Source organism: Colletes gigas, unplaced genomic scaffold (assembly GCF_013123115.1).
Source record: "Colletes gigas isolate AHSC1104 unplaced genomic scaffold, ASM1312311v1 Colletes_gigas_Sc00019, whole genome shotgun sequence".
In the NCBI taxonomy this organism is placed as follows: domain Eukaryota; kingdom Metazoa; phylum Arthropoda; class Insecta; order Hymenoptera; family Colletidae; genus Colletes; species Colletes gigas.
This window is the reverse complement of record NW_025106648.1, coordinates 5,471,789-5,484,575: the sequence shown is the minus strand read 5'-3', so window position 1 is coordinate 5,484,575 and position 12,787 is coordinate 5,471,789. Positions and strand designations below refer to the sequence as shown.

General features: G+C 37.3%; 1 protein-coding gene across 1 annotated transcript; it reads right to left on the bottom strand.

Moving 5' to 3' along the window:
- Window positions 1-10,006: 10,006 nt before the first annotated feature.
- Window positions 10,007-12,421, bottom strand: LOC122400580. Its single transcript, XM_043402102.1, has one exon. It carries the CDS (start codon window positions 12,419-12,421, stop codon window positions 10,007-10,009), a length of 2,415 nt encoding a protein of 804 aa, XP_043258037.1.
- Between the last annotated feature and the right edge of the window lie 366 nt (window positions 12,422-12,787).

The window sequence follows — 12,787 nt, the reverse complement described above, 5'->3', positions numbered from 1 at the left end:
GTTGTTATCGATGTACGTCCAAGATTCTATGGCGGCCTTGATGGTTCTGGTGTTGCAGTCTTGCGGGATGTCGGCTACATGAGGCAGTAGAAGCTGTACTTCGCAGGTTGATTGGTCGGAAGATTTCCTAGTGTGGATGTCCGTACAAACATACTCGCCGAGCAGATACATTATGCAACCTGACAAATCTTGCAGATGGGAAAATTGTGTTCTGGACTGTGATATTAATAGATATGGCTGAGTAGGTATAATATAGGAGAATATGGAGGTGTTTTGTAATTGTATCGGGAGGGGTATTAGGTGGTATAATTCAAATGATGTACTGTGTACGAGCGGAAAATTCAAAGCGAAAATGACTATCTCGCCCGTAGGGATCAATTGTAGATTCATAAGTTTGTAGAAAATTGGTAAATTTCAAAAATTGGGAGATACTATTAAATGAGATTCGCCTTTATAATTAGTTAGTTCTTCAATTAGGATTTCAGGTGTTACGATTAGTGGTGACACAATATTGTGCCTTCCGAGGTTAATCGCTTCTATAGATTTGTTAAATTCTGAGGAAATTCTGTTAGTTAGTGACATTAATGTACTAATTTGTAGACTTATTATTGATCGTAATTCTAATTTAGTTATATAGGAATTTGTCTGTATCGAGAATTTATTGATACGTTTTATGTTTTCGTTCATTATATCCTCGCTATTTTTCAATGACTGAAGGGAAAAGTTAAGATTGCGGATGGTACTTGAAATGATTTGTACCTGTGATTTCATCAAAGTTTGGGTTTGTCTGTTATCATTTAATAATGTGTTAATACTGTCAGTATAATATTGTGCATCATCAGCGTCGGGGGTGCCGAAGAACCAATTGAATGCATAAGAGACACCGTTCATTAGACCGCGTCTCTCTCTTTTTCTACCTTTAGTTCCCGCTAATTGCTGTAGAATTTTGTCTTTACTCTCGATGTCCTTTAACTCATTGTTTATAACTTTTAGGGTTTGCTCGCAATGATAGCTGGTATGGTCCGGTTCTCCTACATTCTTTTGAGCTAGCGTACAAAGGTTCTGTGATTTTGCATAATTAGTTACGAGTATTTGCCGTGCTTGCTCAAGATAAGTGAGATTAACATGGGTCATTAGAGTTAGTTTTGTGTTTCAAACTTGAGCAATTCCTACTTTATTATAAAATATTCCACTCGAACGTCTAAAGGGGGTATTCCTAAGGAACTCACTAGTTATCGAGAGAGGAAGTAGAAGGAATTGCAAGATCGTCATCATGCTCGTCTGAAAAGAAATGTTTCAGAAGGTTAATATGATATTTTTGTTTCCGTTCGCCAATTAGAAGTTCAACGGTGTTATTAGGATATATTTTTACTATTATGTAAGGGCCTTTAAAATTAGGGGATAGTTTTTTATTTAGCCCTGGTTTAGTTTAAACTTGACGTATGCAGACGAGATCGTTTTCTTTGAACGTGATGGGATTATTTTTCCTGTCATAATGTTCTTTACTTTTGGTTTTTGAGTCTATTATCCTGTCGCGGGCTATCTTAAATGATGTGTTGAGGGGCTGAGCAAAATAATTTAAATTTGGTGAAAGAAACGTTCTGATGTGTTCAATCACACGTCAACGTTAATGACGAGTGAATATTTGTAGGATATGGAAGGTAAAAACTTGAATCACAATAAGTGGAATCTTGTAACAAGCAATAACAATTTATTCTACGTCGGATAGTCGAAATGTATAAAGCCTTGAATATACTATTTATGAGTGATGTTTAAGAGTCAATTTTGATCTGGTCTCTGGACCAAGGTTGCCCAAGAAGCTGACATCGCCATGGGCGTATCCAAGGCCATGGGAGGCAGCATCGGTCTTAGATTGATCAAAAATTGCCAATATACTGGCCAATCCGTTTGAAGGCGAAGTTGATCGGTGGGAGGCGGAATGTAACGGTTATTTTTAATAATTTTTCCTCGTCTGGGGTTTTCCACGAGGCGGTTACGAGCCCAGGTCAGCGTTTGGTGCCCAGATGTTTCTTACGATACCTGACTCGCCATAAAACATCTGGCACTGGTTTTCGATGTTATTGCAAGTAGTAAAGTCATAGAACGCCTGGATTTGGAGGGTCATGCAGATTTGAATGAATTTAATAATTAAATAGCCGTCTTAATGGCACTTGATTATAGGCAAAACTTGATTGTATGAAAGGTCTGACTCTACATCCGCTGGCTTTATGAATTTACTGTTACGCTGCAACACAGAATAAATCGTAATTGTTATTTCTCGTCGTAACAGATATATTTCGTCAATATATGTCACGTATGAATACTTTTTACTCGCTGATTTTCTTACTGCATACGGTATTTGAGATTTGTCTGTTGTATTTTTATTTAAATCATAACCAAATTCATACTATCTGAAAGCTGAATTAATTTCCCAACTGCATATGTGTCTTTCATAGCTAAGTAGCCTTCTATAATCATAGTTACTATTGTTTAAACTGAATGTATTGCGGTGTATGGATACTTTTTTCAGTAACTGAACATTATTTGTCGTTGGTTGTCATGCCGCTTAATACAAACAAGAGAAAAAATCGGCGATCGTGGACTGACGCATACAGAGTCACAGACATGTACATACATACATAGCCAGAATTCATTGTAGTAGCAACAATCTTTTTGAAGAAAACTCTCGAAAACTAAGGCCGAGCGGCGGTTATATCTATAGGAAAAAGTTGTTCAATATATTGATTTTTACAACATATTAAAAAATCATCGAAATTAGTGAGACCGCCCTTTTCTAAATGATATTATCCCAATTTTTTTTATTATGTATTATATAATTGTTAAAATAAGTGATAGGTGGTCAAAGGTTTATACAGAAACCTGATCTCTCACCCTTTAACGTGTAGTCCGAATTACGAGGGATCGGAATATTAGGGAAATGTGAATGGTACACGTACAGTGCCAAACAAAAGTATTGGCACAGACCGTATTTTTAAATAAAATGTTATGTAGCTGTGAATAAAGCACAACGTCTTCTTTATTTTTGGTATAAAATATAAGTTTGAGGTTTGAACTTTAAGTATCTCGCGAAATAAAGCGATTAAGTAGACTTGTAATAATGAAAAATAGTAACAAATACACAGAGGACAGTTTTCGACGAAACAAAAGTATTGGCACACTTGTAAATTTAATATTTCTATGAAACACTTATGTAAATATTTATAATATTGGCATGACAGTTGTATCCAGGGAAGTCCCGAGATTCAATTTGATATTCATTTGTTATTTCTTACTAAGTTTGCCTGTAATAAAGTGAATAACACAATGTATCGAAAAACACGAGAAACAACAATTTCAAAGAGAAAAATTATATTAATATTATCAAAAGAGGGAAATTCATATTCTACAATAGCTAAAATAGTAAATAGAAGTCGTTTCACGGTAAAAAATATCATTAAACGGTTCCTGACGAACAAAATGTAAAAAATCTTCCGCCAAGTGGTCGTCCACAGAAATTATCAGAAAGAGATAAACGAAAAATTACCAAGATTGTAACAAAAATCCTAAAGTTGCCTCTACAGAAATAGCGACACAAATGAAAAGTGAAAATAAGGTAGATGAACATCCTATAACTATCCGGGGAGTTCTTAAAAGTGCTGGGTACAATTCAAGAGTGGCTAGAAGAATACCATTGATCAGCAAAATTAATCGAAAAAACAGATTAGAGTTTGCAGAGATGTATGTACACAAAAATTTAGAATTTTGGGATAGAATACTCTTCTCTGACGAAAGTAAATTTAATATTTTTAAATCTGACGGTCAAATAAGAATATGGCGAAAGCGTAATACCGAGTTGGATTCACATAACATAGTCTCAACTGTTAAATACGGGGGTGGTAGTGTATTAGTATGGGGTTGTATGAGTTCCTCCGGACTTGAAGAACTAGTTTTTATAGACGGTATTATGGATAAATTTGTATATTTAAATATTTTGAAACAAAACTTAAAAAAAAGTGTGGAAAAATTAAATCTTGGGGAAAACTACTATTTCCAACAAGATCATGATCCCAAGCATAATACTGCTTATATTGTCCGCCAATGGATCGTTTTTAATACACCCCATACATTGCCAACCCCTCCTCAATCGCGGGATTTAAATCCGATTGAACACATATGGAATGAATTAGAAAGAAGGATCCAAAAACACCTTATTCAAATAAAGGAGCAATTAAAAGATGCACTTATGAAGGAATGGAACGAAATAGGTTTAGAAGTAACACAAAATTTAGTACATTCGATGCCTAATCGGTTACAAAGTGTAATAAGACAAAAACGATTACAAACAAAATATTAAATTGAATATTGTATTATGAAATAGTAAGTGTGCCAATACTTTTGTTTCGTCGAAAACTGCCGTGTATGTGTTTGTTATTATTTTTCATTATTGCAGGTCTACTTAACCGCTTTATTTCGCGAGATACTTAAAGTTCAAACCTCAAACTTATATTTTATACCAAAAATAAGGAAGATATTATGCTTTCTTCACAGTTACATAACATTTTATTTGAAAATACGGTCTGTGCCAATACTTTTGTTCGGCACTGTAAATAAATTTCCCTCGCCTAGTCTGAAACTAGGCCATTTATTCAAAGAAAACAGAAAAGTAAATAAACAAAATAAAAGAAATTAAAATGGAATTATATATATTTAGTATTTAAATTCAAGAAAAAACCGAGCCCTGATGGCTCGGAAAAACCTGCCTAGCCGTCTAGCCGATACGGCTCTTGTCTCGGTCTTCTGTAACAAACAAACAAAGATACGACTGTCAATACCTATAGAACGCGCCTATCGCGTTGTCTGACTCACTTTAATCCACATGCTCCTTGCTCCACTTATGGTAAACAGGAGGGGGATTCTGCCACAGCGATGCACAGCTGTGTTAGTGGACTGTAAACGTTTCTCGTCGAATCGAGAAACGTTCGCTTGCAGTTTAGGAAGGCGAGATTCTAATCTCGATTCTTCCTCGACTGCAAGGCTCCGAATGTTGTCTATTCCGCGGGTTCCTTACCTGGTCCGTACGGGATGTGTGGTGCTATCCCTTAACTGCGCAAGAAGCTACTAATCGTTAAGGTGCTTACACCACGTTGCCCTTTGAGCGTCATTCTACGCCTAGTGTCCGTACACACTGGCAATCTGTAAACCACGCTCGAGCAGGTCGAAGTCTGCTGGGAGTCCACCCAGGGAATACGCTAAGAAGGCCCCTATGGGGGTGTTATCCCAAGCATTGACCCGACCTTGAAGGATGGCGATTCCACCCAGGGTGCATGCGTCGTAGGCACCCTATAGATAGTTTTTAGCGCCGTTTAATAATTAAGGGAGGATCGAGAAATTCTCTCGATATCTCGTACACGATCGCTGACTGCAGCGGTACGTGTTTATTGAACACCGGTGGCAGTAACCAATCACTATCAGAGTGTAAACTTGGTATGCATCAGCCACCGGTTGCTATTTTGAATGTTTGGAAAAAAAATCAGTGTGATTTTATTATTTTCCAAATAGTTCGTTCAACGCATTGATCGATTTACGCACGAGAACGTATGGCACGAATGTCTCGACTTAGGCGTGATTCCTTAGAATTTTCGTTCTCGTGATTCTTCGATAAATTAGACGTATCTAACTTTTTAAGAACCAAATGAGCCCATAATTATGAAAGTGGTCTAAGTCAAAATTAAAAAAAAATGAATTTATCAGTTATTTCACACCACATTATTTTAAACTAAATTAATTCAATGTAATTTGTACGATATTGTCAAAAATGAACCATTAGATAGTGGTTGTAATTTAAACATTATATGGAATTCATTTAATGTTAATTATGAAAATGGTCTAAGTCAAAAATTTAAAAATTATATAAACATAACCTTAAAATGGCACGTGGCCCTCTTTGGCGCGTTTTTGAACTATATAATAAGCCGACAAATGACAATCGAACAATAACAGAAACGACAATACTTTCCGGTCTACTTAACAATATTTAGAATTCATTTAGTTCTATTTTGAAAGTGCATTAATTTATTTGGGCTCTTCCGAACTAATTATTGGCGGAAAAATAATTTATATATTCTAACACTATGTCAGCAGACAGCGGTTCGGGTAAGTTAATGACAACGTACTTATTATGTGAATATGTTAATTACACTGTTCTACAAATTCAATTTTTTTTTCTGTTTTTCAATATCCACTAGGTGATTCTTGTAGAGCTTTGTACCCTAAACACGAATCTGAAAATGGAATTGCTGTATCACCCTCAGTTTTCGAAAAACACGAGTTTTTGTGAAAACGTACAATTTTGGGCAAAAGATAGGTATTACGCGAAAATTGAAAACATCAGACAGTTCCAATTAATCTTAAAAGATAGAGGAGAGATTCCTAAATATGCTAACATCGATAGTTATAATATTTTGTACTTTTCAACGGTTGTAAATGATCGCCAAAGTTTGAGAAAGTGTCGAAGTACATACTTTATACACAATACTTTTGGATATTTACGAAAAGTTGTTTACCTGACACGAAATCTATACACAGGGTCTGATTCTGCAGACATTTCTGAAGAAGAAACTGACCAACAGAAGTGTAAAAGCTGTTCTCAATTGTCACAGGTCGAGAAAATGTGTATTTGCAACGCGTGCACGACGTTTGACCGCCACGCGGCCATCGCTCGCTTATCTCGGCGCGGCAGTGCCGTAGCTACCTACAAGCGAAACTGGTATAATGGTGCAATAGGGTATGCACTCTGTATACAGTATGTTTGATTTTTTTTTTGTAACTTTTATTGCTTAATATATTTGTATACTCTAGGATACTAATCACTGAATTATATTTTCAAAATCCATGTAAACTTATCAATGGAATCACTCGAAAATGTACGCTTTTCTAAGAAAGATCTGGAGTAAATCCTTGCTATTCACACTTCGCTCTTAGGAATATTATTCCTATTCTGTGAGGCAACCCAACAATAAAATGTTGTTTATTTTTTTACGGCTTTATATTTAAAAAACCATTCATATACGTACAATGAACATCGAAATTGTTTAGAAATGGAAATGATCGAGAAATGTTTTGTACAAATCCACAAACAGATTAAAAAATCAAAAATGATAAACATATACAGGAATTAGGAGCCTAAGATATTATCGGTGTCGCATCCATTATGCGTAGCTACGGCACTGCCGAGCCGAGGTAGGCTAGCGATGGCCGCGTGGCGGTAAAACGCCGTGCACGCGTTGCCAATACACATTTTCTCGACCTGTGACAATTGAGAACTGATTTTATACTTCTGTTGGACAGTTTCTTCTTCAGAAATGTCTGCAGAATCAGATCGTGTGTATAGATTTCGTGTCAGGTAAACAACTTTTCGTAAATATGCAAAAGTATTGTGTATAAAGTATGTACTTCGACACTTTTTCAAACTTTGGCGATCATTTACAACCGTTCAAAAGCACAAAATATTATAACTATCGATGTTAGCATATTCAGAAATCTCTCCTCTATCTTTTAAGATTAATTGGAACTGTCTGATGTTTTTAATTTTCGCGTAATACCTCGTTTTTACCCAAAATTGTACGTTTTCACAAAAACTCGTGTTTTTCGAAAACTGAGGGTGATACAGCAATTCCGTTTCCAGATTCGTGTTTAGGGTACGAAGCTCTACAAGAATCACCTAGTGGGTACGGAAAAACAAAATTCGTGTTGAACAGTGTTATTATTTGTGTAAAAGAACCAAATTAATTTATTTGAAACAATATTAGTTTATTTGCTTGTCACAATGTCCGTCTCGGAGTACAACTTTCTAATCAATCATCATTAAAACATCGGCCGCTCGGTGTAACAACGATCTCCCTGCGCAACGTACATACCGTGTGAATATTCGCAACTTGCATACAAGGCAAACATTCTCTTACAGTTTCGGCCATCCTGATAAAAGATCGTCCTCGATCGTACTCTCGCTTTAACATCCAATGTAACAACTATACTAACACTAATAACAATGAAGGTAACCAGTTACACCCTTATTCTATACCAAATCTTAAGTCATAATACATAATACATAAACACTGCCCATATTACAACCACTAATTATTATCATCACGCACACAATCATCGTCAACAGTGGCATTTATCCATGGTCGCATATTTTTCGGCTCCCACACTCCTTTATACTTCTTTTGCGTATTTTGAAATCCCTCTATATCACTCACTACATAGCGGTCATTGCGAAGCACCTTTATAATTTCATACGGACCTTTGAACTGAGGAATTAATTTCTTTGACACGCCAGCGGTACTATCAAAATTGCGGAGCATGACATAGTCACCTACATTGTACCTATGCGGCAATTTGCGTTTGTTTTTAAAATACCCCTCGTTATAATTCTGTGAAGTAATGATCTTTTCTGATGCTTTAGACCTGAGTTCTGTTAAATTTTTGCTATTATCATTATTTACGTATGCATCTAGGTATTCTTTAATCTCGTCTTTTACACCACCCCGCTGGTCGACCCCAAACAACAACCGACTCGGGGTTTCACCCGTGCTTTTATTAACTGTATTGTTCAATGCATACTCGACTTCATACAATACTTTATGCCATTGTTTCCCATCGCTATCGATTAATTTACCTAACATTGATGCTAATACTCTGTTTACACGTTCGGCCTGGCCGTTCGCTTGGGGTGATCCTGTGGCAATTAATATATGCTTGACACTGCTGTCATTTACAAACTCGCGAAATTCTTGCGACATGAATGACGAGCCGCGATCCGATACAATTACTAGGGGTTTGCTGTAACTCGCAAAATAATCGCGCAAACATTGAATCACCTCCTTACTCGCCGTGGTTTTCGTTGCATATAGCCTTACGTATTTCGTAAACGCATCAACTACCAGAAATACATATTTTTTTATTTGACAATCCTTACTAACGGGTCCGAAATGATCGATATGTAGCGTTAAAAACGGAACCTCGCCCTTTGGTATGGTCTTCAACGCCCCTTCCGCCTTACCCGCGGTTGGCGAATACGATAAACATTTTAGGCAATTTCCTACATGTTCCTTCACCTTACGTTTTAATTTCGGAAACCAATAACTTTTTAAAATTGTATTCATTGTCTTCTCGATCCCTAAGTGGCCCATTTGGTCATGATATTTGAACAATATATTTTTTTCCATTTGTTGCGGTACATAAAACAATAAGTCATTATCCTTTTTTCTATAGACTAAACCGTTACGCATCTCAAAGAACTGATCTTCTGTACGCTGCAATTTTTCCGCTAATTCTTTAATATTCCGGCCCTGGGACTGACACACGGAAAGACTATATTCAAATGAATGGTCCTCAATAACAAAAATACTATTTAGTCGGCTAAGGGCATCGACATGTTTCATCCGCTCGCCCGGCCTATGCTCTATTGTATAATCAAAATTTTCTAACTCTAATACCCAACGAGCAATACGGGGGTTTATATCTTTCTTTTGTAATGTTAGTTTCAATGCGTTACAATCGGTTAGGATTTTAAAAGGAATCCCGTACAAATAGATTCTAAATCGCTTGAGCGCGTACACTATCGCAAGAGTTTCTAATTCAAATGAGTGATATTTACTTTCAGCCTCTGATGTGCGCTTTGAAAAATAAAACACCGGGTGTAATTTGCAATCAGCTTTTTGCTGTAACAATACAGCACCGAACCCCAATGTACTGGCGTCGCAGTGCAGTTCCGTCGGATCACGGTGATCGTATATTGCTAGTATCGGCGCCGAAATCAATTTTGTTTTTAATTTCTCAAACACGTTCAACTCAATATCAGTGAACTGAAATTGCACACCCTTCTTAAGCAGATCATACAGTGATTTCGCTATTATAGAGAATTTTTCAATAAATTTTCTAAAGTACGAGCACAAACCCAAGAAACTATGCACAGCTTTCAAACTTTGTGGAATTGGAAATCGCTTTACTCTTCAATACCAGATTCTGTGGGTTTAATACCTTCTGCAGTGATCACATAGCCTAAGTATTCGATTTTGGTGTTTAAAAATTTACACTTATCCAATCTTAGATCAAGCTTATTATTAACTAATATTCTAAATACACGCTTCAATACGCTAAAATGATGCTCGATCGTCTCAGTTGCAATTAAAAAATCATCGATGTACACCACCACGTCACCGGAGCGAATCAAATCACTTATCACCTCGTTTACATAACGCTGAAATCTTGTCGGGGCCGGCTTTAATCCGAACGGCATTCTTAAAAATTCAAATTGTCCAAAAGGCGTTGTAAATGCTGTATATTTGATTGACTCCGCGGACATGCTTATATGAAAGAAACCATCTTTAAGATCTAAACTACTAAAATATTTCTTATCTTTCAACACATTCAATTGATCTTCAATTATAGGAATTGGATAATTATCACGGGCTATGTACTTATTCAAGGTTCTATAATCGATGCACATTCGGTGCTCGCCGTTCTTTTTCCGAACCATAACAATTGGCGACGCAAATTCCGATTCGCTGGAGCGAATAACCTTTTTTTCAATTAAATTATCCAAGATTTTTCTCAACTGCCCTTTCTCCGAAAATGACAGACGCCTTGGAGAAAAAGTAAATGGTTGTACATCTTTTACCTGTAACTTTAATTCTGCTTTACATTGAGGCTCTTCCGGTCGCCTCGCGAAAACATACTCTGTTTCAAATAACTTTTCTAACTTGAATCTATCCGCGTTCGTTATCTCCGAATTTACGCTTAACGATTCAGTTAAATCAACACCGGATTCCATAACATCAATTTTTAAGATCTCTGAGATACAATCGTTTTGATCTTCGTCTGCAATCGGATCAGTTAACTTTAATTTAAACTTATCAATACAATCTCGACCTAAAATAGCGGAAGTGGTCATCGTATTCTCTGGGACGACGTAAACACGCGCATCTTCTAACACTACTCTGTTGTAATGTACATCGACAACTACTACCCCCAATACATTTAGTTTACTTCCGTTAATTCCACAATAGGTATCACCATTAACTTTTGACCGATCGATCAATGCATTCGGTATAAACTTTTCTTTTATCAGCGTAATCGAACTACCGGTATCAATTAGCGTATCTAATTTTACTCGTATTTCGGCGCCCATGCCCTTTCTTTCAAATACAATTGTCTTTTCGAAAGTATTTCCTACTCTTAAGCTATTCTGTACACAATTAATGTGCGCGGATTTTTGCCTGTCTTTACAATCATAAATCAAGTGTCCCTTTTCGCCACATTTAAAACACGCGCCCTTTTCACGTCTGGGTAACTTGCACTCTGTAGACTTGTGTCCATACTTACTACAATTGAAACACCTGATTCCCGCTTGCGATGCGTCCCGATTCCTCGCACTCGCTGCAGCCACTCCTGACGGCGGCGGGATTTTCTTCTCCTTCTGCAAGCTCCTCATGGATACGGTCTCCACTCGTTCTGTTCTGTCCGCTAAGCTGATACCCTCGAAAGCGGTCAACAATGCGATGGTAGTGTTGAATCGTTGTAACCTTGCCTGATTCCGTAGTTGAATATCCGGGATGCCATCGATAACGTATTCCAAAAGTTCTTCCTTGTCCACCGATACCAGGTTTCCAAAAATAACCTTTTCATGCACATATGCGCTGAATTCCTCGTCCGTTCGCCATTTCCGTTCTTCGAACTGCCTTCGTAATTTTAATCTACTTTGTCGTCTGTCGAAGATCTTGCTCATTTCAACCAATAGTTCAGTGGCACTCATCCTCAAATGCTCTGGGCGAGAATGGTACCATACCGACGCATTTCCTTTTAACCGCGTTCCTATCAATATTTTTGCCGCATTTGCATCCAATTCATACGACTCAATTAACAATTTAACTTCGCTTTCCCACGTTTGGAATGACGATCCGTCTGACCCATCGAAATCTTTCAACAATTCAGAAACTGCTTTTAAACCTATCCTTGTCCGTGTTTCTGTCGCTGTAACGTTACTTGAGGGTGGCGTAGCACGCAGGATTTCAATCTCTCGTTCAGCGATTCTCAACTCTCTCTGCATGAGCTGTCGTTCCCTTTCCATCAATTCGATTTCTCGCAACAACTGCTCATTCGTGGCAAGATTTCGGTCTGAGCTAGCACTTTCACCTATATTTGAACATCGTCTGTCAACCGATATATCCGTCTCCCTGATACTTGACTCCAACAATTCACTCTCTTGCACCCAATCTGCGTGTGGATCGGCTTCTTGCAATCGGTTAATCAAATCAGTTTTGTTCCCGGTTGTGGGCAGCCTTCTCTTCTGCAATATGGCTTTCAATTCGGGAATCCTTAGTTCACCAATGCTTTTTGCCGTTTTCGCTACCGTTGCCATCGTTACAGTTAATTAGAAACAGTTCACGTTTTACCACAATTTCCACACTTTTCAATCACTAGCAAACTTTGCACGAAATTCCACACTTTTCAGTCAACAGCAAACTTTGCACTAAATTCAGGATTCACAATCCCACTTCTGATAATTGTAAAAGAACCAAATTAATTTATTTGAAACAATATTAGTTTATTTGCTTGTCACAATGTCCGTCTCGGAGTACAACTTTCTAATCAATCCCCATTCAAACATCGGCCGCTCGGTGTAACAACGATCTCCCTGCGCAACGTACATACCGTGTGAATATTCGCAACTTGCATACAAGGCAAACATTCTCTTACATTTGGATATGATGTGATTTGCAGATAT